This window comes from Excalfactoria chinensis, chromosome 3 (assembly GCF_039878825.1).
Source record: "Excalfactoria chinensis isolate bCotChi1 chromosome 3, bCotChi1.hap2, whole genome shotgun sequence".
In the NCBI taxonomy this organism is placed as follows: domain Eukaryota; kingdom Metazoa; phylum Chordata; class Aves; order Galliformes; family Phasianidae; genus Excalfactoria; species Excalfactoria chinensis.
This window is the reverse complement of record NC_092827.1, coordinates 37,189,607-37,217,167: the sequence shown is the minus strand read 5'-3', so window position 1 is coordinate 37,217,167 and position 27,561 is coordinate 37,189,607. Positions and strand designations below refer to the sequence as shown.

The window sequence follows — 27,561 nt, the reverse complement described above, 5'->3', positions numbered from 1 at the left end:
AATGCTTAATTGACCTCTTCTCTTTGTTTCACATTCCATATTTCCTTCTGATGCGTTCTCTGGTGGCAGCAAACAGCCCTGCTCAGTATCCTGAACTTCTGCTCAGAGCTTCAACACCTCAGCCTGGGCAGCTGCGTCATGGTGAGTAGCTGGAGTGCTGTGTGGGTATTCACACCTGTACTTCTAAACTTGACCCGGGTCCGTGTTTCACAAAGTCATGTTAAATGCTAGGTTGATGTTAGGTGAGATATCAGACTTCTGAAAGATTCAAGCCGGGTGTAACTTAGTCATCTTTTTAAAGACTGTATGTTGGTTTTGTAGGCTTAAAATCTAGCTTGTTTCCCCCCCCCCCCCCCAATGTTCTTCAGACTCTTCCTAAATTTGAGGACAATTCTTTTGTGCATAGCTACTTCTTATTTCCAAAACAAACTAGTCAACTTTTTTTTTTTTGTTCTAAATTCAGACCAAGTCATAATTCATAGCAAGCCAACACTTGTGTGCAACACTACAGTCATAAACACGAGAATGTTTTCAACAGAAGCTATTTGTGTCATGTAGACATCCTGGGCACACACACACTGAATTAAAGGCAGAAAATACGGGCCTTGGAATTCCTGCTCAGAGCTCATCTAAACTTTATTGAATCTGCATGTCAGGGTTGTATGCACTGGGACTTAACTTGCTGTCTCTGGTGATAAATACATCTGGTAACTCATCAGGTAAACTTCCCTGCAGTTTCAGAAGCAAGTGACAAAGCAGAATTGACTCAGCCTTCCCAACTTTGACTCTTGGACAGAGGAGGAAGGCAACATGTTATTTTTTCCAGCAACTCTAGTCTTCCTATGATTTTTGATAGTGTATTTCATTCCTTCTACCTGTGGAGTTGGGGTACTTTGAGCCCCTTTGGCTTGTCTGAGGTAAATAGTAAAGCTTCCATAAGGAAGTGTAGCAGATGATCAACCTAGAATGGAAATAGGTGCCCTCTTTAATGTATGTACACTTACAGTTGCTGTTCCTATTGTCATAAATACAGTTTTTAAAATCTCTTGAAGAAAAGGAGGGGGTTTTCAAAGAAAATGAACTTCTAAACTGCATTTTCACTGATCTTCAGTGTCAAGTGAATATAAAATCAGGTATGTCTGGGAGTAAATAGGAACTTTATTTTTGTTTTATGTAGGAGTAGACCTCAATGTACAGAGAGTAATTTTCAGAGCTCTTTAGAAGCGATGAATGCTTAGGATGGATCTGTAGATGTGTTAACAAGTGAATCTTGAAACACCTGTGTGTGTCTGGAAGGGCCGTATACATGACAAAGTGTTTATTTTCCTTGCAGATTGAAGACTATGATCTTATAGCAAGCATGATGGGAGCAAAATGCAAAAAGCTCCGCAGCCTGGATCTGTGGAGATGTAAAAACATAACTGAAAATGGAATAGCGGAGTTGGCTTCAGGCTGCCAGCTTTTGGAAGAACTTGATCTCGGCTGGTGCCCCACGTTACAGAGCAGTACGGGCTGTTTCACAAACCTTGCACGTAAACTTCCGAACTTGCAAAAGCTCTTTCTCACAGCCAACAGGTCTGTGTGTGACACAGACATCGAAGAGCTTGCAGCTAACTGTGTTCATTTACGGCAGCTAGATATATTGGGTAAGAAAATGTGGGAATACTGGTTTATATTTTACTGTTCTCAGAAGCCTACGAGTTATAAAAGAAATCCATGTGGTCAACCTTCTGCCTTATTCGTATTTGTATATATTTATGTATTTATATGAAAGTATGGCTTAGCTGGTGAAAAAAATGAAAGAAAAGTATTAACTGCAGTGGTTTTCTGACACGTAAATTCTTTGGATTCTCCTGACTGTGTAATTTGATTGTTTAGTATTAAACAATCCTAAGCTGAGAATTGTGTGGATTTGTTCCAGTAACTTTTAGTTTCATTATAAGTATATTAGTATATTTAATGGACATCTTTTCATTTTGCTTTCAGAAGACCCAGTCTCTTCTTCTTGCTCCTGCTTTTGTTGTTTTATTTCTGTGAAGTGTGACTAAGTATATTTATAGTGGGAATCTGTGATTAATAAACAGATTCCTGCTTTTGCACAGTGCAGGTACACCAAGCAGTATTAACAATCTTTGTCACTTTTAACAGGAATTGAATTTGTCTTAAAAGAGAAAAGATGTAATTAATAACAAAACTTTAAATGGAATTATCACTGAGGTGAGAAAGAAGTGATGAGATGCAAAGAATGCATCAAACCTTAGATTTCTAATCCTCTGCTGTGTCAATAGCTAAAAATATTTTGGGAAATCCATTCTAAATATACATTGGACTCTTGAGTAAGGACTTTGGGAGTTGTAGTTTTATTCTTTCTGCAGTGGAATGTGAGATTATCTTTAAAAGGATCAGTCTGTGACTATGATGGTAGCCTTGACATTGATGTAGGGAAAATTTCTTCATCCTCATCTTGACTTATTTTCACAGGGTTGGTTGAAAAACAAAGATTTAAATTCTAAAAGAGAAGAAAGTAGCTGCATTGCCTATTTTCAGTATTAAATAACTTGAGAAAGTAGTACCTTCAGGTTGGAAGTGATGCTCCAGAGAAACAGTGCCTTCTACTCAAAGAATGTTACAAGCAAGCTTAAGGCTTACCAGTGTTTCTCATTACAAAAATTTATCATATGGCTGCAAGTTGTCACTACAGTATAGATAGTAAATGCTCTTTTACCATGAAATCGTTTTACTCGTCTATAATTGAGAAAGCTACCTTCTCTCCAACGTGGAAGGAGAATGATCAGATGGAAACTTAAGTCCACTTAATACATATTATTTTGGATTAATGCATAAGTTTTCAGGTGGTAATATATGTTTTTGCCTGTGGTTACGGGAATCTGTTTTGTAGCTAGACTATCAGGGATATACATTTCACTGTTCAGAAGTGAAAAGTTTCCAAAAGGCATAGTGAATACAGTCTTTCATAAACATGTATGTTCTCCTGACCACCCACATACATGCTGTTACAATGGAATTGTGTCTGCCCACAAATCGGTCTGACCTTTTCACTGTACCAAAGGCTGCGGAATGAATAGCTCAGTTGTGTTAGGCCTGCAGATAAGTCTGCTAGTTCTGCTGCCTCTCTGCCAGCACTGAAGGGTTTTTGCCACACTTCTCCTTTAACAACTGAATTCACATTTCAATTCAGTTTAACATCTCGTTGGTGTTTTCCTAGAAAAATCTGAACATGGAGAGGAATTCTGTTCCATTCCCTAGGTGCCTACTGGTATGACTGAGTCAGGTGGGTTTGTAGTCAGCCTTTCCTGATAAAACTGCATGTTGTGTTCAGCAGGGTGCTCTCTAGAGGATACCCAGTTGAATTATCCACAAGTTGTTACCCAAAATCTGTCTACTCCTACAATTTGCTTTCTTCCTTCAGAGGAATGCTTAGCAGAATACAACTTTTTTTTTCTCAACTATAAGCAATCAATCAATCAGTACAAGGTGATACAGTGCATGTGAAGGAGCAACCCAGCTATTTTGGAAACAGTAGGAAAACAACAAAGAAATGGCTGGCTTATACATGCATATGTTAAGGGCGTACAAGTATTACTGCTAGGTTAGCAGTGCATGCAGCAAGGGAACTTATATTGTCTCAACTACACTGCATAAAAGCTTGATTTTATTTTGCTGTATACAGGAACTTATCTAAGTGGAGACCAGAATGTCTCACCTTGCAGCATAGTCACCAGCATGGGCAATACTTTGCTTGCTTCTCTGCACAGCTGGTAGAACGTACAAACATGGCAGGGAAGAATTCTTGGTTCAGTTACAGAAAATGTATACTCCTCCTGTTTTCAGGACTGAAGGAAATCTAAGCCTCTGAAAGATAGCTTGTTGAAATGTTCTTCTTTTAAGTATTAAAAAAAATAAAGTTATATGGACCCTGGATGCCATTCTAAGGAAGTAGGTCCTGCAGCTTGCTGCACATCTGTCCTTTTCTTGGTGTCTCTGTTATTGTTCAGTAATTCCCTTCTTCTTGAATCCGTGCAATGAAAGAAGATGAAAATTGCCAGTTTCCAATAGCTGCATAAAACTATTGGCCCACATAAAGCATTGTTTGATGGGTAGCTCTTTGAATTGTGTGTAAAGCATACTTAAGAAAGTTACTTAAAGCTCTGTTAAAGCCATGGCTTGGTTTCATATCCGCTGCATATATCATAAAGTTTGAAAGAAGTATGATGTAAGTACATCATACCTGATGTACTTCAATTGTGTTTCTTGTTTTTTTTTTTTAGTTCTGATACTTCTTTTACCCATTACATACTGAGCTGCCCATTTACAAGTGTCTTCTACTTCTCTGCCTGCATCTTCTCCACTGATAGACATGGTGAACTGTACAGAATTATTTCCCCTGCTTTTTGTTCACTTGAGGAATGTAGAGTGATACAGCTATGATTGTCTGACATTTTTTATAGTGTTGCAGTACATTGTCCAGTGTTATAAAACTTGTAACAGAAACCTCATGTCAAGACCACCTGAATTGACAATGCCGATAGCTTTAAATGTATGCCGTATCAGCTGCTTAGTTACGTTGCTGTAAGTAGCAGTTGCTATCAAGGATGAACAATAAGCCATATTAATCTCACTTCCCAGAAGTCTTAACTGTCTCTGTCTTGCACAAAGAGTAACAAAAAGTAGGCGCCCTTGATACTGCAGAATTTGTATACTACTGTCTACATACCAGCATGTCCTACGTGTTTCTGAGCAGCAGCAAATGCAACTGCCCCCTTGCCAGCTGTCAAAATCTTCAGCTTTCTGTTGAGGGCATCAACATATATCTAGTCAGATCAAACATATAAATGCGCACCACATTTAAACTTCCAATTGGAGCCCTATAAATTGAGTGAAATAAAAGGCTAATCTGGTTGGTTAGGGAAGAAAAGGAAAAGTGAGAGTGACTGGGAGAACAGTGCTAGTTATTTCTGAGGTATGCCCTTGTTTAAGCCCAGCAACATCGATGTGTTCTTTTTGAGTAAAAGTTGAAAGCCTTTCTTTTTTTTTTTTCATGTGCGCCCTTTTGAAAGTTTCATACGAGTGTATTTTTAAATGAAATTACTGGAGGCCCATTTTTTTTTTTGCTTTAACTTTATTGTTCCTAATTATCATTTGTGTAGCAGTAACTTTTGCCCCAGAATTTGTGAATCTGGCAGTTTTCCACGTGTGGCACTTCTGTAGTCATTCAACTGCTGTAGAATTTGAGCATTTTGGATGTATCGTGCATATAAATGAAATCATTTACAGCTAATAAACATAACCGTTCTCGCAAATAAATCATTACTCAAAGTGCCTTTTATGAAAAGGATATCAGAATATTTCTTTTTCCTCAGTATAAGGAAATATACAAACTGAGCAACAGAAAAAAAAGGCAGATGTTAGTACACTGGTTATGAATTTACTCCAAGTAATGGGTAATGTAGGAAAAAATGTAGTAAAATAGCAAAGGTCCAGGAGCCTCCAAACTATAGGAAAGTATGCAGTGTCGGTAACTACATATGTTGTCTGTTTTTGAAAGGCAAGGAAAAATATGCTATGTCGTACTTCTGAAATGCTTTTGAGAGACGTGTCTCATTAATCATGCCTTGTATAACACAAATGTCTGTGAACAATGTTTGCTTATCCGCTGGTGTGAATGACCAAACACTGACCAGATTACTGGCCTTTTTAGCTTTGAAAAAGGTTTTTCATAATGTAAAATTCTAAGTCTGGGGATGAAGAAAGTAGGAGGTGCAGTGAAGCTCATACTTGGATGACCTATTTGGTTCTAAATCCATTAAAAGTCTTAAATCAAGCAACAGGGCAACTGTCAGAGTTCAGATAGGAAGGAATGAAGAGGATCCTCATACACACAAAATGGCTAGGCATCTCTATATAGCATTTTGTAGAAACATTTGGGTTTTTAATCTTAAAAGCTGAGATGGTCAAACAAAACTAGTTTTAAATGAAGATGCTAATGCAGTAGCAATTTTAGGCTTGGTAGAAGGAAGGGAGTGTAGTTTTTTCTTGGAGTTTCAGCTGAAACATTAGAGCAAATTCTTCTGATATGACAGTGATATTGTGGTGCAATTATGATTAAGGGATGTAAATAAAGAATATAACAAAATTTATGTGTGTGCCAATGGAACTGCTGTATCAACCACCTGGCCACTGTGGTGACAGTGATTGTATGATGGTAAGAGAGTTAAAAGTCACAGCATCCTTCTTGTTCTGGGGAAGACTGAACAAGCTAGGCGGGAGTCAAACCTACAGTCTTCCTATCCATAGCCAGATTCATTGCACCACTGCACTGATGAAATTGTATTCTTCTTATGCTTCATCCTTGCCAGCAGTTGTTCACAAATACATGTACTGCCAAAAAGCGATGATGTGAATAAGACATGATTGTGAAGCAAGGGTTACCTTTCTCAGGTAAGATAGGTCTTGTAAAAGTCTATTAATAGAGATGTGATCAGTTTTCCTTTGAGTCAAATATCTGATTGCAGCTCTATGCCCTCCAGTTTAAAATTCTTGTATTTATGTCGACTGAAGGTAGAGTCACTAGTATACCAAAAAATTGATGATTTTTTTTTGCAATCTTGAAACTTGTTCTCAAATTCCTTTATCAATACAGAAAGCACTCCTGCCTGTTCCTGCTGTTCACAGGACTGTGCTTAGCCAATGTGTCAAAATGCATAAAATTATTTGCTATAACTTGAGCCAGCGTTGCTCTGCGCCCTTCCTTGGTCAGCCCAGATAGTGTCGGTCACACAGCAGTGTTTGGTTGTTGCTGAACAATGGCTATGCATCTGGGGCCAGGCTGAGTCTCTCGTAGAAGAGCCACTACACTACCACAGTGGTGTGACAGCAGTGGGGTGGGCTGCAACATGTGCCAGACCTTGGGTTGGATGTACCTGCAGTAAGGCGTGGGTCTCCTGTCAGTCCTGTGGCCTGTCTGCTTGGTCTGTGTGGGTGTCTGCGTGGCCCCAAGGGAACACCAGGCACTTCAGGCAACTGAGTCATACTTCAATGACTTGTCAGCTGAATCATGTTCTGCACTGACTGGATTTCAGTCAGCTACAGCGGATGTGTGGATGCGTTGTTGCTGAGTATTATTTTTTTCTTCTAAAAGTAACATTATTGTATCTGTTGTAATTTCCATGGAAATAAATAGGAGGAATGACTTTCAGAGTGATGTAAGATAACAGTGGTAGTCTTTTGAGATCTGTTCCTGCATGATGTGTGTGTAATACGTATAGCTGCTCCAGAGTCCTAGTAGCCTTGCTGATGTATTTGGGATTAGAAGAGCCTATAATAGTGTGTGCTGTGCCAGTCATTGCAGCCAGCAGAAAAGTCACAAGAACATGAGTGTAGTGTAGTGTTTTCCTCAGGCCAAAGCCTGGGATCTGGTCACTGGGTTTTGTAGCCTTGGATTCTTTGGTCAGCTTCTGTATTTAGAAATTTCTCTTGAAGTTGTAAAGTTTCTTCTAAGAAGCAAGCAATCTAATTGAATAGCTGAGGTAGGGAAATGCAATAGGCTTCTTAAAGGCAAACATTATACAAAGGCTGCCACTGAGAAGTTCTTCATTTGAAATCTAATTGAAATAATGTAAATAAACATTGCGTTACTAGCGTTCTTTTTGTGCAGTATTAGCAGCTTTAAAACAAACAACTGTTCTTTTTTAACTAAGCATTCTTTTTCTTTCTTTCTCTTTTTTTGTTTTCAAACAGGGACGAGGATGGTAAGCCCAGCTTCTTTAAGAAAACTGCTGGAGTCTTGTAAAGATCTCTCTTTACTCGATGTGTCCTTCTGTTCACAGATCGATAACAGAGTTGTCCTAGAACTGAATGCCAACTTTCCTAATGTGTTCATAAAGAAGAGTTTCACCCAGTGACTCGCTCCATATGCTGCTGTGGAATTCCTTAAACAGTTATTTCCTGTGAATTTGTGCTGATTTTTTTAAGAAGAATCCCTATGAAGTAGTGGATTGTATTAATTATCTGCACAAATGGGTAAAATACATTTTAAATTTAAATACATTGTGCATTTCTTAGAGCCGATATCGTACCTAATAATTGTTTTACTCTGTTAATCGGTGGCACTGCATGTTTTTAAATGCTAGCCATATGTATGGCTTTAATGGCAAGAAAATGAAAAACATCTTACATGTCCCTTGATAGGGTGTTATACCCAGCAAACTATGTTAATATCTAGATAAAAGAAAACGTTGAACATTTACCAGTAAGAAAAAATATGGGTGCTTCCTTTTTTTATTTATGTGTATATGTGTATATAAATGTATGCAGATATACATGCACGCATACAGTAGCATTTTAATTTGGTCTGCAGCATAACATCTTATGATCAGGCCTACAATTAGTTGTTTGAAAACCTGTTTAAGCTTCATTAAGAATGGATTAGAAAGGCAGGTTTGCTTTTTCTTTTTTCCTTTTGTGGCAATGAACTGCATCTGATAGATTTTCATCCCTTCCTCCATCTGAAATAGTTGTAGTGATGTTTTACAGTCCAGCCTAAGTGACACAACAGATAAATTCAAGAACCTTCCACCTGAACTTGTAGCAGAAATGAAAGAGAATTGCCAGCTGCTTCTTGGTGTTGGATATAAAGTTTGAGCTGTACATGGTGTCATTACTGATGTGTAGAAAACTCCAGTCTGGTTTTCTTTACACAGTCAAGGCGGTTGGTTTGTATGCATCTAATTATCCTACGCAGTATGTAAAAAGCAGTACTTAGGTTAATGCATTAGTAAAAGTCCCTTGCACAGGAATAAAATCTATCAAGTGGTAAGAACAACCATCTTTGTTCAGTAAAACAACAATGAAAATATAGTGGTTTTGGAAGGAGAGCAACACATTTTAGTGTCTTGGTAGTCTGAGGTATTGGATTTGGGGTTTTTTGTGTGTTTTCTCCTTTCCTAAGAGGCGAGAGCCCTAAGTACTGCTGTACTCTCTCTCTTCAGCACTGTTGAAATGTTGAAGAAGGAAAACTGTGTTGGTGAACTATTTACAGGGTTTCTTCCTTTTGCACTTCCTTGGACAAAGCTTTTCTCTTCTTTAATACCGCTGCTCAAGTATGTTACTGCGTACATCTGCGTTGAGTTTTGTTGGGTTTTTATGTTTGGTTGGTTGGGGTTTTTTTGTTTGTTTTTTGTTTTTTAACCTTTTTAGCTATTATTGATGAATATGGACCATGAAATACAGCTTGTTGTTTGATAATGGCTCCACTGTTACTGTCACGATGGCACTTACTACCTACTGGAAGAAGAGGGAAAATATTCATCTGGCAGAAATATGTTATTGCACTGAGCACCACTGGCAAAGACTGCTTCGTTTCATGCAGTAAATAACCATCCAGTGGTAGAGGACTGCTGCAAATTGTTAAAGGTTTGACAATCTCTGCAACTCCTGAATGAACACACTGAACTCTTCTGCTGGTGCCAATACTTTTCAAACTGTGTCACAAAACAACTAGAAACGTGTATCTGATTTATTTTTTTTTTATAAAAAGACATTTCTCTCTTTTTTCTTCTTGTTACTGAATCCTTTGGGAATTCCGGATCCAAAGAAGGGCAATGCACAGTTGGCTTCTTGATTTATTTTCTTCCTCTGCACAGATGGCACAATGGGATTTCCAGCCAGATCCATTCCACTTTTTGTTTGTTTGTTTGTTTTTAGTAACCTGGACATTGTCAGAGAACTTTAAATTCAGATGTTTTCCCCACTGACAGATGCCAACTTTGGCATGATTCTGTGTGAAACCTCATTTCTTTCAATCAGGTTTAGGTTGATGTACTTGTCTGGGAACTTTTAATATATTTTTTTTTTAATCTAAAAGTAATATTGGTCATTGTAACTTAATATTGAAGGTTGTTGTCCTACCTGTAGAGGAATACAGGCTCGGATAATGGGACTTTACAAAGAACAGTATTTAAAAATATATATTTTTGTTGAAAAATTTCACTTCTCAGGGTGCGTCTGTGTTTCTTTTTTTGTTCCTTAAGAGATCTTGTTTTCCACTGTAAATAGGATGGGATACGGATGAAGTGATATCCATTGTGCCTTTAAACTGGTAAACTAAATAGTATAGTGTCATTGCTGTAGCATCAGTGAATTGAATAAGTGCTTTTGTAATCACGTATGTGTGAAGGGTTTCATTCTCTGTTGCTTTTTAGGTGATATAAAGGAGGTTTAAATTGACATTTAGTTGTTCGTACTAAGGGATGTTTTTCTTTCTGTTGTGCCTTCTGTTTGAAGCTGGTTTTATCAGAACTTATCTACTGCAACTTGAAAGATGAATTGAAATCTACTCTTCATTTGGCCTATTTAAAACTCAGCTGTTGCTAATGTCATTAATTCAAATAGCTGGGAAATAATCGGGAAATACTTTCATCTATAATTTTACACTTGAGCCTTCAGTCAGTGGGTAAGAAGCTCTTTTAGCTGTGGCTTTATACCTCCAGCAAAGCAAGGAAAGGCTGGACTTTGTATATCTGATATTTCTAAGAAAATGAGGTACTTTTAGACCTTCCTTTTGTCACTATGAAGCAAACCTAAGTTGCTGTATTTTGTGGTTTTGTTATTTTATACTTAGGTGTGTATATATGTACACACGTATGTATGTACATTTATATATACACTTACGTATAAATCTCAACGTTTTGCATGTAAGAATTACTTTAGTGAAGTACACATATCAGCAGAAGGTGTTCTCTAGCAGGTGTGTTTTAAAATATTGTTCTACAACTGGTGGAGAGGACTGCATTTCTCTCCATCTCTGCAACAGGAAAAGCCTGGGGCCTGGGCAGTACAGGTATGCTGGATTTCCTATGTTGCTTTGCCAAAGTGCCTTTTGTTTTGGTGAGAGGTATTACAAAGTATGGCAGAGTGTGAATGCAAAGTCTGATAACTGCTTTGGTCTCTCTATATGTATTCCTAATCATGAATTGTTTTGGTAGACTAAATAGCTTTCTGGATGTGGATGAAGCTGCTTATGTTTAAATTATTCACTTAATCAAGTACATTAGTGTGCAGGACTTGTGTAGAACAACTTTGCACAGCAGTTTGGAACTTCTAATCCCCACATACTTAGAGATCCAAATTTGAGACCAAAAATAAACCAACAAAATAGGGGAAGCTCATTATATTTTATCTTGCCCAATTCTTAGGGCTCTCATGTCATACTTTCCAGATAAAAGATGTCCAGTAATCATGGTACGTAGTGAGTGGAACACATCTCAGTAAGAGCTGTTTCTCTGGAAGTTAGACATATGGTTTAAGGGAGGAATCTGGGCACCTCTGGAGGGCTATTAATCTCCTCCTTAGATGTTTGAGGAAAGTCAAATGAATCGCTTCCTGGGGCCTCCCTGGGGAGGCTCTGGAAGCTGTGATTTAGCTCAGGTTAGATACTTTGCTTTAGAATACTAAACTGAGGTCCATTCAGCATTGCACTACCGGCCTTGGAATAGTAAAAACCAAAATTAGAACATCCATCCCCAAACATTAAAACCTTCGAAAATCTATCCGGAAGGAAGCAAACTAAAGAGAAGCTGACTCGAAAAATCTGTTCATATAATGCCAGGAACTGTTTCTACTCTTGAGTCCCTTGCCAATGCCCATGGTGTCTTTTTCTTAAATTGAAATGCATCCCCATTCTCTATTTTAAAACATCATCTACCTAACTGGCTGTATGTATAGTTCTGAAAATGCATGAGATTAACTGGAAAACATAAGGTATTGCAGTTATTTTTATAATCTTTCATGTTGCTGTAATTAAGACTATGACTACTTTAAGTGCTCTCCTGTCATCAGAAACGTTACCCACTGTGCACTTGCAAAATTGTGTGTTTAGTCCTAATTTATACTGTGTGTACTTATTGCATCTTATGGGACATGTTTCACGTATCAGATCTGCAGCACCGCTAAATTTACAAAAACTAGATAAAATGTAGCATTTTCTTATACGGAGCTTGGGAGTGGCTTTATGTATCGATTTGCGTGTTCATTATTACTCTTTTGCAATGATTCCATATGTTGTAGCTTTTGATATTGCTAGGCTGAAGATTCTTGTTTTCATGCATCTGTACGTGCTGTGTTAGACATGGTCAACTTTTTTTCCAAAATAAAAGCATTTGTCTTTCACTGAGATGGTAATTTCTGTGACTTCAGGTTTCTGACTTGATAATGAAAGGACTCTTTAATTAGATCTTAGCACGCGTGGGACAAGTTGTGATAGTTGATAGCAGGAAGCATCAAGGCATGAGTCTTGTTTGTTAAGGGCCAGCCTCATGATCTTCAAAGAAGGACTTTGGCAAGAGGTGGCTCTTGTTAGGAAGATTCAGCCTTAGTAATGGCAGACAGTAGTGGCATTTGTCTGTTTAGTTGATGGATAAAGTACTGTTCTTTTAGTTTTAGTTGTGGAGCTCTAGATTGTTTTGATTTAAGAATATCTGTTATGACAGACACCCTAAGTTGTGAGGAATGAAGTTTTTCTCTTCTGTGTTTTGTTCACCTCTCTAGAAACAAACAAATACATTAAACAAACCCAACACTAAAGCACAGCTGTTTTAAATCTCTTTTCTTGGATACTGAAGAAATACCAACCAGATCACAGAATGGTTTGGATTGGAAGGAACCCTTAAGATCATGTAGTTCCAGCCCCCTGCTTTAGGCAGGGGCACTTTTCCCTCTTGACCAGGTTGCTCAAAGCTCCATTCAGCCTGGCCTTGAATACCTCCAGGGAGGGGATAGCCACAGCCTCACTGGGCAACCTGTTCCAGTGTCTCACCAGTAAAGAATTTCCCTCAAAGTAAAGAATTTCTAATATCTAGTCTTAATCTACCCTCCTTCAGTTTAAAGTCATTTCTCCTTCTTCTGTCACTACATGCCTTTATGAAAAGTCCCTCCCCAGCTTTCCTGTAGGTCTCCTTCAGGTACTGGAAGGCCGCCTTAAGGTTCCCCCCAGAGCCTACTCCAGGCTGAAGAGCCCCAGCTCTTTCAGCTTGTCCCCATAGGGGAGGTGCTCCAGCCCTCTGATCATCTTCATGACCCTTCTGTGCTTCTGCTTCAACAGCTCCATGTCCTTCTTGTGTTGGCAGCTGCAGAACTAGATGCAGTACTCCTGGTGGAGTCTCATGAGAGTAGAGGGGCAGAAGCACCTCCCTTGACTTGCTGGTCACACTTTTCTTGATTCAACTCAGGACAGAGATGGCCTTCTGGGCTGCAAGAGTGTATTGCTGGCTCATGTTGAGTCTTTTGTCAGCCGACACTGCCAAATCCTTCTCCTCAGGGCTGCTCTCCAGCCATTCTCTGCCCAGCTTTTTTCTGTGCTTGGAACTGCCCTGACCCAGGTGTAGGACCTTGCACTTGGCCATGTTGAACTCCATGAGGTTGGTATGGGCCCACCTCTCAAGACTGTCCAGGTCCTTCTGGGTCGCATCCCTTCCCTCTACCGTGTCAACTGCACTACTCAGCTTGGCGTTGTCTAAAAAATTTAGGGAGGGTGCACTTGATCCCACTGTTGTCTGTGTTGCCTACAAAGGTGTTAAAACAACACCAGTCCCAGCCAAATCCTTATCCAGCAAATGATCCGTCCATCAAATCCATTTTTCTCCAGTTTGGCAACCACGGTGTTGTATAGAACGACTGTCTTATATCAAGTGAGTTGAGAAAAGAAGCAAATGAGACTTCTCAGATAGTAGGTTTTAGGGAGATAATAAGTTTAATGTGGTAAATTCATCATCCTTTGTGTGTTTATTTACCTTTATAGTATTGTGAAGAGCTGTTGGCTAGTGACAGTTTTACTGTCAGTACAGTCCTCTGCTTACTGTCATGAGATGGGTCCTCAACTGAACATTGCTATTTAGATTTACTTTCCTCATGGCAGCGCCATAGATTTCTGTGCCATATACAGCACTCTGCAAGTAGAGGCTATTTGTGATTTGGAAACCAATGGCTGGGCCATACTTGCAGCTATTTTGGAATAGCTACCAAAAATGAAATAAAATAATCAGGAGTTAGTGTGTTCATGGGGGAACCTTGCACACACTGATTTAACTTTCACTTATAGACACATCCTAATTATCAGCTGTTCCCTGAGCCGTCCTAGTAGAATTGATTTGATGAACTCATTATAGTTCTTCCTAGTGTGCATAAAACCACTACAGCTCTTCAGCATCTTGTGGCTGTTGGCATTCATCTTCTCACTGGGCTTGCGAAGGAGGTAGGGTGTGTTAAGGCTGGCCAGATCTCCACAAGTGAGTTGCATCAATAGCCTGGGACCTTTTTTTGCTCACACTTATTTCCCTGTACATGTATGTGTGTGCATGTCTGATGGAGAGGTATTTTCAGACCTTCAAACATAAAATCTGAATTCAGTTTAAAAGGATTTTTCTCTCTCCTGCCTTGTCACAAATATCCAATGATCTGCTCACGAAGAAGAGAAATTGCTTCTGACACGTTCTTGGTGATACCAGGCAAAGTATTCACAGGCAGGCTGATAGTCATATGCAGAAAGAAGAGTTAAACTCACCCAACAAGTGAAGGGGCTCTCTGGCTGTACAGCTCTCCATTTCAAATGTCTAGAATAGGTGCTGAAATTAGGAGATTGGTATCCCAGGATCTCTTTGCTCTTCACAGCTATGTCTCTGCATAGGGCAGCTCAAATCAGATCAGTCTTGAAATGGCATCTGGAGAAGCTGAAGTGGATGTGCTTCTCGTGGCTGTTTCCTGATGTTGAGCTGCCCACAAAGCTAATATCCACGTTTTGTAGTTGCAGTCCTAGAATATTCTGGGAGCTGTGTCTGTATGTGCGCTCTTAGACACCACATTTACTCTGTGCTGTCATTTCATAACTCATACGCATTCAGCACTCACCCATCCTTTGCTTTGAGCCCCTCTTAGTACTCCAGCAGCATTTACTTCGGTGTTCTGAACATTTGTATTGAATATTCCCCCCTGAGGCTTTTTTTTAAACTTGACTGCATTTCCAAATGATGTTTTTTCCCCCTGAGTTTTCTGCTTGACCAGTAGTAAACTGAAGATACGTTATCAGTGTATTGCTCATATTTGACTGCTGCATCTTCTCCACGTTTTCTCCACGTAAACCCAAAGGTCTCTGTGCAAGTACAGGCACAGCTCAGGTCCGGGCTGTCTCCTCCTTGGTTGGATACCTGTGACAGATACCAATTGGCATTAGTTTGTGGTGTGAGGTGTCACACGACCAAAGGGTTTTACATGTGTCTGCATGGAACAGGGAAGTTAGACCTCTACTCTGCCCTTGTGAGGCCTTATCTGGAGTGCTGCATCCAAGGCCAGGGACCCTAGCACAAGAAAGATGTGGAGCTATTGGAGTGGGTGCAGAGGGCACGAAGATGATCAGAGGGCTGGAGCATCTCTCCTATGAAGGAAGGCCAAGGGAGCTGGGCTTTTTAGCTTGGAAAAGAGAAGGCTCCTGGGAAACCTCACTGCAGCCTTCCAGTACTTAAAGTGAGATTATAAGCAGGAGGGGGTTGACTTTTTATGCAGGCAGGCAGTGATAGGACAAGGGGGAATGATTTTAAACTAAAAAGGGAGAGAATTAGGTTAGACATTAGGGAGAAATTCTTTACTCACATGGCAGTGATGCACTGGTACCGGCTGCCCAGAGAAGCTGTGAATGCCCCAGAGCTTATTATCAAGACTATTAATAGCGTGGTAGTTTTCTTTTATACTTCCAGTATAAAGAAGTTGGAATTAATGTCCTTACCGTGTTGTCAGTGTCTGCTAATTCAGAGATGACAACTGTGTTAAAATATATTCAGTGTACCATGTTTATCTTGCTTTGAAAACTTAATTTGTATCCCTTTGACTGCGCTCCGAATACCAAGTGTACATAAAAAATTAATAAATAAAACAAAAAACTACACATTTGCCTACATTCATTGGTCTTTTGTGCACTCATCAGAAAAAGAAAGGAAAAAAGAACAGAAATAAATCATAAGATATGATATAAGAACAGTTTGAGCATGTTTTTCACTGTTCATTTTGAAATGTTAATCCTGAATGTTTTAAGAGACAGGTCTGTGAGCTTTTCTTTCTAAAGTCTATTACTGCTTAATATTTAGATGCCTGTAGCTCTGTTAAGGCATATAGGACTTGGCGCACTGCACGAAGTAAATGTTTCACTGCCTCAGGCAGTTTGTGATCGAGGTACAGAGCGAGAGACAGCAGATGGATCTGGGCAGACGGGATGTAAAGCAGAGCATGGAGATGACAATGTACTGAGAGAGGCCTCCTAGAGAGTAATGGCTGAATTTCTTCACAGAATCGTTTCCTACTTGAACGCAAATGACGCGACCACAAAGTATTTCTAACCCCGTTCGTGGTAGGGCTAGTGATGTGTTTGTATTTCAGTGCTCAGAACTCAAGTCACAGGATGGTTTAGCAAAGATTTTACAGAGTTCTGCACCTTCGAAAGTGGGAAATGGAAGGTGATGGATTACTAGCTGGACTCCATCTGTCCAGAACCCCTCTGAAGGAGCTGCTTTGGTAGACTTTGTCCTCCTGTTTCATCACAGGTCTAGAAAACTTGTTTTCTGATTCGGAGCTGTTTCCCAAGTGGATGTAGGTGCAATCAGTGATCGTTTCCTTCTACACGAGGTTCACTAAGGGCGTTCCTTGGCTTCTCCTGCTGTACTATTAATTGTTTGAAGCAAAGCTCCTGTAAAAGCTGCTAAAATGAATACTTTGTGTATTTCTCGTGTCTCTAAGGAAACTTTCCTTAAGACTTCTTTTAATCTCCAGCACCTGCAGCCTCAGTTTATGCTTTTGTCTCACAGCTTTGCCTCAGGCCAGCATCGCTTCACGCATGCTGAAACCATCTTCTAGCAGCACCGCACAGGTGCCGGAGCTTCTGGTTGTTGAGAAGCGTAAGTACGAGCCTGGACCTTTGTTGTGTGCATCCTGACAAAGTGCAGCCGGCTTTTGGCACGTGCAATTTCAGGCTTCACATCTGTCTGTCTGTCCTGTGTTTGACAGATATCTTCAGTCCTGAAAGTTCAGCGTGTGTGAGTGGAGGTTGCCGGGTGACTTTATGTGTAGGGAGAACTGTTAGGAAAAGAAAAGGAAAAAAGAACCAACACAGACAAACCCAGATGTTAAAATATTTCAGGATTTCCAGATTTGAATGCCTGGGAGGCTGCAATGCACTTTATCACTTCACTGTTTGGCAGGAGTGCTTTATTATTTGGGGGAAGCGAAAGCAATTACGTGTTCTCAATACTTATATAGATTTACATGTTATCAGTCCAGAGGGACCGAGGAACATTTAATGTTGTGTGAAAATGTTCCAAAAATGTCACCGTGGCTCTGCTGCTTTAAGATGCAACTTAATTGAATGTAAGTAAAAACAATGTAGATCTGATACCGTGCGTGCTACAGATGTTTATTCACCGCTAATATCCAGTGTTGTCATATACAATGCAGATGTTTATTGTTTTTATGTAACACTTCCCGTTGAAGTATTGGAAAGCTTGAAATAGAATGTGATGCAACGACCATGCAGTCGTTTTTAACCCCTTTTTGTGGGACCCCGTGCTGGCAGCAGCTGTTGCTGGGCAGTGAGTGCAGTGAAGTGTCAGTAAGCATGGTGTGGCTCCGGAACAGGTTGCCCAGAGAGGAGGTAGAAGCCCCGTCCCTGAAGACGTCAGGATGGACAGGGCTCTGAGCACCCTGATCTAGCTGCAGGTGTCCCTGTTCATTGCAGGGGAGTTGGACTAGATGACCTATGAAGATCCCTTCCAACTCAAACCATTCTACGATTCTATTTTCATTGCATTTTGGCAGTGACTTCAGTCACTGTGGGCCGTTTGTGCATGCAATGATCGAACCCATGCAGAAGGTTTAGTTTGCTGGAGGTGGTGAAACACTGCTTCCAGTGCTCGTGTTTTTCCCCATACCCTGCACTGAAGGACCAGGTAGGGTGACTCAGAGTAACTTCTTCCCTGCAGAACTCCTCTCTGAGGTCTATGGCCGCAGCCCAGGGCTGAGTCCAGCAGGGCCTGGAAGGCAGCAGGCAGATGCAGGGCAGGAGGCTCATGTTAGTTGCACTCACTGACAAGGCTGGGGCTCATCGCTGAGCTCCCTGCCCACTCTGCTCGTGGCTGCGGTCAGCAAACGTTTGCTGCCCCGTGTGCTGATCGATCTGTTGAGAGCTCAAACGGGATGCAAGCCTGAACCTTTGAATTAGCTAAAAGAAGGGGTTTGAAAGAGCAAAATATAGCAAGTACTGATCCAACCTGGAGATCTACGGTGCAGCTTTGATTTATTTATTTATTTATTTATTTATTCTAAATACTTTTAAATAATTCAGTCCCTTCAGAGCACGATGGCAGCTTTCAAGTGAAGGCATTGATCCGTCAGCGCTGCGCCGCACTCCGAGAGGTGCGGAGGCCCAAGATGGCGGCGCTGCAGGAAGGAGGCAGGAGGGGAAACCAGCTGGGTGCTGCCCATCACCTGCTGACAGGAAGAGGGCAGCTCACAGCCCACCTGGCTATGGATTGTCATACGCGGTCCTGGAGCACTTATTGTGTCTTCCAGTGGGCAGGAGCTGAACCAAAAGTGCTCCCCAGAAGTCTGCTGTGGATGACCTCCATGAGAGAATATGTGGTGTATTCTGGCACCCATCGTTTGGCCTCAGGACGGCCGAAGAGCCACTGTGCCCTGAGCGGGCTGAGGGGCACGGGGCAGGAGGGCTCAGACGGGGCCCCACACAGGGGGCTGGGTGCCATGTTTTTATGGGGGGCTGCTTGAGGCGAGCAGCTGTGTTCTACAGTGGAACTGTTTGGTTCGGTGTGCGGTTTACACACGGAGGGTGTTTGGCAACACAGGTGTGTGAGAGGTTAAGTGTTCTCCAACTCGTCCTGGCCACTATACAGCGTCCATGCAGCAAAGCCAGCTCTACCCTTTCGGAGCTGGGCCTCCCTCGTGGCTCCCTGCTGACACGGGCCCAAGCTGCCTCGGGAGGCGCCGCCACCGCTGATCCCGCTGCAGCAGCCGGGGCACGGAGCTTGTCAGTCCCGTTATGGAGCACACCCCAGGCTCAGAGCGGGGCGTTCCTTCCCGAGTTGGGTCGGGCTGGGACGTTCCGTGCCGCCGGTGCCGGCGGGCCTCGGTCAGGGCGTTTGTTGAAGAAAAGGACCCGGGCAGCCCGCGCACCCCCGTTGTCTCCCGATCGCAGAGGCCTCCCTCGGGCGCCCGGCGTCGGACCCCGCACGGGCGGTGGCGGCCGCTGGGGGGAGCCCGCGCTCCACGAGCGGCCCCGGGCGCTCCCCAGCGGGGGCCGGGACCGAGGGCGGCCCAGGAGCGGGGCAGCGCCCGCGGCGCGGCCGTAAGGGAAGGGGAACGGGGAGCCCCGCCGGGACCCCGCCCCGGGCAGGGCGGCCCTCGGGGAGCGGACGGAGGGTCGACAGAAGCGGCCGAAGGGCCGCGCAGCCCGGAGTCGGTCCCCTGCCCGGTGCCGGAGCCGTGGGACGGTCGGTCCGCCGCTCCCTTTGTGCGCCCCGCGGGGTTTGTGCCGCACGGCAATTGGCAAAGGTTAGCAACGCGTCCTTAGATCCCGCGTAATCCCAGCTTAAATATTAAAAGTCTGAGCAGCCCGGGCCGAGTATTTACCGATGTAACTCCATAGATTTCCCTCCGGAGCCGCACTTCTAAGAATTTACGGGACTTCTTTCTTTTTTTTCTTTCCTTTTCTTCCCCCCCCCCCCTCCCCCCGAATCTTTTCCCACTCTTTCGTATGTATTTACCAAACTTGGGGGAAGGGGGGCGTGTGGGGGACGGACAACAATACCCGCAGCTTGGCGGGGGCCGGGGAGCGCTCTGTAGCGAGAGAGGAAGGCGAGATTCGGCCCAGCGCCGCTCCAGGGGATCCGCACCCGCGGGCGGACCGAATCGAGCAGCCAAACAGCGGCAGAGACGGGGGGAGCGAGTCGGGGCTCCAGCGCTGCGGGAGAGCCGCAGCCCCCCGGACAGCTGTGCGGGGAGAGGGGCTCAGGCGGGAGCACGGCTGTAATTACAATTCCCCATCGGAGGAGCGTGGCTGAGGGAGCGATCTTATCAATTAATGGTAACGTTCATTTGAATCTCGTGGAATAGGTTGGCTGGAAATACACCTCCTTCTAAATATCCCCGTTGGAGGGGGAAAAAAAAGAGAAAGAAAGAAAGAAAGAAAGATAAAAGAGGGGGGGCGGTGGGGTGGAGAAAGGAGAGCTTCAACCAAAGCCCAAGCAGGGGAAACTGGAGGGAAGAAACGCTCCGCTTTGGATAGAAATAATTATTTGCGTTCGCTCGGGGGGGGAGGGAATAAAATAATAATAAATATATATATATACAAATACGCTGTTTTTAAACACCGTGTATCTGCGAGAGACGGCAGCTTTTACATGGGGAAAATCAAGGAGCGCTCCCGCCCGCCGGCGCGGTGATTTCATACAGCTCTCGGCCCGCGAGCTGTTAAGGAGAAAAATAAAAGGATGGGAACGTGCGCCAACAGTTTGCCGTGAAATAAGAGTTAAAAGAAGTAATAGAACTAATCACTGTCTCCTCAAATCAAGTAGAAAACATTTCAATGCACTAATTAGAGTAATTAGAATAATAAGACTGCCTATATGTGGTAAGACAATGTGTACAAACAACTTTATTTAATGTATACTGGTAATCAGCGGTGCGTGCGTGCCTGAATGCTCGGTGCAATAAAATTCACCCCCGTCCGCCCAAACAATCAAATACAAATTAGTTTAATGATTGTGCCTGCTCGGATGTCTTAGAAATCCGCAGGCGGAGGGAAATAAATAGCCCCATCCTCGTGCGCGCCTCTCCCCTACTGACCGAGGGGCCGATGGCTCCGCGCACTTGGCAATGAATGACTGCAGACATGAATGAATCGGGGAGGGAAGGGGAATTAATGAATGAGTCGGGCCGAAAGCGGCCCCCGACTTTCGGAGGGAGCCTCTCTCCGCCTCCCGTCTGGGCTGCTCCAGGGGAGCGCGGGGCTGCGGGGCTGCGGGACGGGGCAGCGCGACTCGGGCAGAGCCGGCTCCTTGCTGGTGTCTGGCGTTTGGGAAGTTCTTTTGTTAATCTCACTAGTTCTGCTACAACACTCTTTGCCTTTTTGCTTCAGCTCGTTCTCCCCGGAAGGGCACTCGCTCCTCAAAGTGCAGCCAAGGGCAAAGCTGCCCGGCCGAGAGCGACTTAAAACGCCGCACCGCTCCGAGCGTCTCCCAGCCCCGACGGCAGCCGCGCAGCACCGAGCCCGCACCTCCGAACGAATTCTCTTTTCCCTTTCGCACCGGGCCCGGAGCGGCAGCACAGCCCCTCACAGTCCATTGCCCAAATACACCAGAAACGAATCACTCTCAGGCAGAGGGGCGGCGAAGGGAGGGCCGCGTTCTCCAGGCCCCATCCCGGAGTCCGAGTGGCCGCCACCGCGCCCCGCTGCTACCCGCGGCTCTTTCCCACGCGTGGGCCGGGCCGGGGGCAGCAGCGCCGGGTCACAGTCCCGTGCCCGAGGGTGGCCGGGCGCTGCCCTCCTGCAGCACGCAGCTCCGCGCAAACCCCGCCGCAACAAAGAGCCATAAACCCCCACCCCCAGGGTGGCTTGGGCCAACTTCTGGGACTGGAGGAGGGTGAGGATGGCCACAGGCTGAGGCTGCCTCAGCAGAGCGATGAGAGGGTTCGGCCTCAGCATCCGCCAGCAGAAACCGAGGGCGAGGAGAAGGGGCAACCCGGCTGCGGCCTCTCTCCCCGTCGGGGCTCTGCGGAGCCTCCGTGAGCAGCGCAGAGCAGTGCCCGGCTCGGAGAGCTACCGGCCGGGCCGTGCCCTCCCTTACGAGCTTCGGGACACCGATTCAGCCTCTACTCGAGCGAGCGAGGTGAGGAACGAGTGCTTTTCTTGCCTACACCTGTCAGAACGGCTGTGGCCGAGCCCAGCTCGCTGAGAGCACCCTGACATCCACCTGCAGACAGCGTGCTCTACCACCACCTCTCCCTGGGTTTTTCCATCTTCTCTTTCCCTCAGAACAAGCAACCACACAGGCAGGCCTCCCGTTGGCAGCACACTCCGAGCTGGGCACGGAGCAGCCCGGAGGGTATCAAAGCGGCGACCCGGCGTCCGTCCCCGCGGGCTCGGGCCTGCCCCGCGCCCAGGAGCGGCCGAGCCCCTGCCCGCCCCACACGTGAGCGCTGGGAAAGACGCACGGCTCCCTCCGAGCCCCCCGAAGCGTCCTGCAGAGGGCAGAGGCTGCCCGCGTTCCGCAGCCGACCCGGCGGGATATTGACCAAGGACTTCAAATCCATACCCGGCTTAAACATTTTACCCGTCAGCACGTCTGCGGTCACAAAACACTTCTTCTTTCTGTCACTTCGCTTCGAAACTATTGATAAGATCATTTAGCTGAATCTGTTCGGGATGAGTGTAATATTGACTAGGAGTTAGAAAAGATGATTAAATCTAATAAGCCGAGAAACTCTCGGGGAGAGGGAAAGAGAGCAGGACGTTGCCCCTACGAAGCCGAGCAGAGCCCCAAAGGCCGTAGCACCTCTGCCACACGCCGCAGCTGCCACCGGCACCCACCGGCACGGCCCCGATACACGGCACCCGGCCCCGGTACTCGGTACCCGGCCCCGGATCACTCAGCCGCCCCGCTCAGGCCCAGCGGCCCGGCCTTAGCGGCGCTCCCCACGGAGAAGCTCCGCCTTTCCCTTCTTTTCCCCTTTTCTTTCTCTTTTCTCCCTTTCCTCTTTTTTTTTCGCACGGGGGAGGAGAGCCGGGTGTTGCATTCTAGGAAGGCCGCGCAGAGCAGTGCCCTCTCGCCTCGGCCCGGCCCTCCTCCAGCACCGCAGCGCAAACGGAGCGGAGTGTCAGCGCCGGGGAGGGACGGCACCGCTCCGCACAGCATCACCGCTCGGCCCGCTCCGCTGCGGGGCTCTACGGTGAACGCAGCCCCCGTGCTCCGCTCCTGCAACCCGCGCCTTCGGAGCGGGGCAGCGCTCGGTGCAGACGCGGAACCGCTTCCCCTATTCCGTGCGATATAAAAAGGGCTGGAGGTGCTCGCCCTGAGCTCACGGCGCTGCGCTGCTCTCCCCTCCCGACTTCCGAGCTACGCCAATCTGTGCTGTCTTTCGAAATGAAACAAAGGTATTTCAATAAGTCGAACAAACTATGAAGGTATTGTGCATTTCTGTTTTTATGTAGATAATAAAATATTACTTTAACATAAATATATAAGGATCTCTGCGGTTTTATTTTTTTCCCCACAAGCACATCCAAATGTACCAAAAAACAAAGTATTCGTAAAGAGACCGAACCAAAACCCAAAATCAAATCAAATCAACTCAAATAAAAATTACATCCCATATAGATTTGTTTCACCTACTCATTTAAAGCTACAGAAAAAACAGTTTCCAGAACCTGTTCGGCTTTCCAAGAAATAAATATACATTGAGGCAGGCCACTTAAAAATGATATGAAAATATTTCCCTGGGTAGCATTTAAAAAAAAAGAAATAAAATAAAATAAAGGGGGAGGAAAAAAAAATAGACAAAGAAAAACATCGGAACTATTTCTGCATTTCGAAGGACAAATATTAAACATATATACAGAGCGCTAAGGTTTGCGTGGTAACTTTTCTCCTTTTTTTTTTTTTTCTCCTTTTTTTTTCCTTTTTTTCCCCCTTTTTTTCAACCCTCCCCCTCCCCCCCCCTCTCCCTTCCCCTTTCTTTTATATCTGTAAGTAAACCTATGTGGAGTTTGAGGCTCCGGATGCCGTTCTCTGACCTTACGCACGGATCGGTGGGGCTGAAAGTTGGCTCCATCCCCGCGTTACGGGCCGGCCCTGCTCGGAGTCCCCAGTCCCCAGCACAAGAAATAACCAGCAGCTCGGTACGGCCAAAAGCAAAAGGAAAAGCAAGAGGAAAGCTCGGTGCCCGCATCTCTGTAACCATCGTTGGGAAAGTGAGAAATCAAAAGGGCTTCTGCATGCATATCGCTTCGAAACCATTCGCTGTCTGACCAAGGGGGAAAAAGAAGGGAGGGAGGAAGAAAGAAAGACAAACAAATGTCACAGCGCTTGAAGAGACAATGGGAAACACGGTCTAACGCCTCGGCTGCTGAATGCAATATTTATATGATCTCTGCAAGAGAACGCTTCGTTGTTTTTGTTTTCTCCGTCACCGTCCAACACTCATCTAAGTAAACTTTTAGCTTATAAAAACGCCTCGCCTGTGTAGCACCCGTCTAAAGGGCCCCGTTATGAACGTATGACTACCGGAGTTTAGAGTTCCCCTCATGTCTATGGATGGCGGTGCGCGGCACACACACGGCGCTGCTCCCAGCCCGCTCCGCGCCTCTCCTCGGAGCTTTGTGTCGTGTGCTGTGTCCCCTTGGGTTCCTCTCTCTCTCTCTCTCTCTCTCTTTTTGGAAGTTAACCGTTTCCCATCAGGATAATGCCACGAAATGCACTTTAAAACTGTTACCGGGGGGAGGTGTGTGGGGGAGGGGGGGGGGGGGGAGGCCAATTGAAAGTGGCATTTTTTCCACTTCATTTCACCCTCCCCCCCCACCCCCCCCCGCCCGCCTCCTCCCGGGTGAAAGACACAGGGCTGCCCGAGCGGAGCTGCTCCTTTCGTTCCGTACACGACGCTGAGAACCGACCGGGGGCGGGTGGGGGGGGGGGGGGAGGGAGGGGGAGGAAGGAAAAAATAATAAATACGGGAAGCAAAGGTGAAGGGAGCGCGGGCTGCGAGCAGAGCCGCTCGGGAGGGGGGGTCCGGGGGGACGAAGGAAAGGGCTGTGGCCGGGGGGGCCCGAACGTCCCCGTGCTTCTCTCGGGGCGGCCCCTGAGACGCGAGGTGCTCCCTCCCGGCCCCGCAGCCCCTCGCTGGGGCCGCGGTCCCTTCCGCGGCCGCGCGCTGCCGGAAAACGAAGTTTGCTCCGTCCCTTCGCCCCTCTCTCGCTGTCCCCGCGGGCGGCCCGGAGCCGCTCTGCCGCACGGCCGTGGGCACATCCCACATGTGCCTGCGTGCGAGCGTACGGCACACACACCGATACACGCACCCCTCATCCCCCATAGCGGGTCAAGAGGGCAAGAAACCCACTGAATTTCTGTAAACTTCGATATCCTCGCGGTGCAAATGACTACGCCTCATTACTGCCTGGGACAAGGGCTCCTTCCTCTCCCTGTTTGCATCCCGACGAGCTGATGCCCACAGCCGCGCGTCCGCCCGCACCGCCGCCCCCGGCCCGGCCCGGCGCGGTACTCACTCCGCAAGGCCCGACCGCAGCCCGCACCCGCGGCCCGACCGGAGCTTTCTGTCTGCTTGGATTCGCGTTCGCTTTCTGCTCGCTTTTTTGTTGTTGTTTGTTTGTTTTGTTAATTTTTTCCCCCTATTTTTCTTTCTTTTTCTTTTTTTTTTTTTGTTTTTTGCTCGATTTTCTTTCTTTTTTTTTTCCTTTTTTTTTTTTTTTTTTTTTTTTTTTTTTGAAAGAGAGGAGAAAATTAAAAACAAAGAAAAAATAAAACCAACAAAAACCAACCCCAACACTGAAAGGAGGACGCCGGAAAGGCGGGGGAAGGAGGAGGAGGAGGAAAAGGGGGGGGGATGAGGGCGCCCAGGTCACTGCACGGGGGTCTGCACCCCGTGGTGCGGCGGCGTGTCCCTGCTGGGCCCGTACACGTCCTCGGCGCCCGGCAGCGTCCCCCCGGGCGGCGTCATGCGCTTCTCCTTCTGTCTCCTGTTACAAAACCACACTCTCACCACCTCCTTCTCCAGCTGAAGGCTGTCCGCCAGCGAGGTGATCTCCTGCGCCGAGGGCTTGGGGCACTTGAGGAAGTGGCTCTCCAGCGCGCCCTTGACGCTCACCTCGATGGAGGTGCGCTTTTTCCGCTTGCGGCCCTGCGCCGCGATCTTGTCTATGCTGGTGGGGCTGCCCGAGGAGGAGTCCGCCTCCTCCAACCACTTGTTCAACAAAGGCTTCAGCTTGCACATGTTCTTGAAGCTGAGCTGCAGGGCCTCGAAGCGGCAGATGGTGGTCTGCGAGAAGACGTTGCCGTACAGCGTGCCCAGCGCCAGCCCCACGTCCGCTTGGGTAAATCCCAGCTTTATCCGCCGCTGCTTGAACTGCTTGGCGAACTGCTCCAGGTCGTCCGAGGTCGGCGTGTCCTCGTCCGAGTGCGCCTCGTGGTGCGGCCCTCCCGCCGCCGCCGCTCCGCCGCCCCCCGGTCCTCCTCCGCCCGCGGGGTGCGGCCCGTGCGGGTGCTCGGCGCCGTGGTGCGGCGGCGCGGGCGGCCCGGGAGCCTCGTCGTGGGCGTCGCGCAGGCCGTGGTGGTGCAGGGCGGGCTGCGCGGCGCCCAACATGCCGTTGACGGTGAAGCCGGGCGGTTGCGGGTACAGCAGCCCCGCCTGCGCCGCGCCGTTGGCCGCGGCCATGCCCGGCGGCAGGTGCGCCGCGCCGCCCGCCCGCCACGCCGCGTGGTGCCCGCCGCCGCCGCCGCCGCCGTGGTGCACCAGGTGCGGCGCTCGGCCCGGCGGCGGCGGGTGCTGCGGCGGCGGCAGCTCGTCGCCGCGCGGGGCCGCCTGCACCGCGGCCGGCTTGATGTCGGGCGGGCCCAGCGCGCCCGCCGCCGCCGCCGCCCAGGGCGCCTCGCCGCCGCCGCCGCCCCCTCCGCCGCCGCCGCCCCCTCCTCCGCCGCCGCCGCCGGGGCCGCCGTGGGACAGCGCGGCGATCCACTGGTGAGCGTGGCTCAGCGGGTGCCCGTTGCTCTGCAGCGCGTAGTCCGCCTGCACCAGCGCGCCCGCGTCGCGGTAGCCGCCGCCGGGCTGCATGCCGCCGGGCGGCTCGGCGTGCACCATGGGCGAGCCGGAGGCGAGCAGGCTGTAGTGGTTGGAGGCTGCGGTCGCCATGACTCGCCGCGCCGCTCTGCTCGCGCCGGTTAAAGGCGCCGCGCATTTGACAGCTACTTTTGCGCCTCGGGCGCCGCGCGGCGCCCGCGCCCCCCCGGCCCGCGCGGCGGCGGGGCCCACCGCGAAGGCACGCGCGGCCGCCCCGCCCCGCCGCCGCCGCCCATTGGCTGCGCGCCGCCCGACGGACGGGGGCGCCCCCGGCGACCGCCGCCGCCGCCGGCCCCCATTGGCCGAGCGCCGCGCCCGAGCCCCGCCCCCGGCCCGCCCCCACCGCCCGGCGCCGAGGGGAACGGGCCGAGGGCGGGACCGGGGGAGGGGCGGGGGCGCCGACGCTCCTCTCCCACCCCACCTCCCCCCCCCTCCCCCGACCCCCCTCGCTTCGGGGCCCCGCCCCCCGCCCCGCTCCTGTTGCTCCGCGCCCGGCGGCGGCGCACCGACCTTCCCCGGCGGGGTGCGAGGGACCCGGGGCGGGACGGAGCGGGCCCCGCTCGGGGCTCGGCGCGCCGTTATCCCCGTCGCCGTTATCCGCCGTGTTCGGCTCCCTCCGACGTGCGGGCGGGGAACAATGCCGCGGGGCGC

At 47.4% G+C, this 27,561-nt stretch overlaps 2 protein-coding genes across 5 annotated transcripts in view; one reads left to right on the top strand and one right to left on the bottom strand.

Annotated features, from left to right (window-relative positions):
- Positions 1-15,905, top strand: part of FBXL4 (F-box and leucine rich repeat protein 4) — a 54,705-nt gene extending 38,800 nt beyond the window's left edge. For all 4 annotated transcript variants that reach the window (XM_072332829.1, XM_072332830.1, XM_072332832.1 and 1 more), the window contains exons 7-9: positions 70-141; positions 1,334-1,646; positions 7,759-15,905. In XM_072332829.1, coding sequence (XP_072188930.1) covers positions 70-141; positions 1,334-1,646; positions 7,759-7,922 — 549 coding nt within the window. In that variant the 3' untranslated portion in view covers positions 7,923-15,905. The remainder of the gene's footprint in view (positions 1-69; positions 142-1,333; positions 1,647-7,758) is intronic.
- An 8,759-nt stretch (positions 15,906-24,664) lies between these two features.
- Positions 24,665-27,042, bottom strand: POU3F2 (POU class 3 homeobox 2). Its single transcript, XM_072331929.1, has one exon. It carries the CDS (start codon positions 26,980-26,982, stop codon positions 25,696-25,698), a length of 1,287 nt encoding a protein of 428 aa, XP_072188030.1. The 5' UTR covers positions 26,983-27,042; the 3' UTR covers positions 24,665-25,695.
- Between the last annotated feature and the right edge of the window lie 519 nt (positions 27,043-27,561).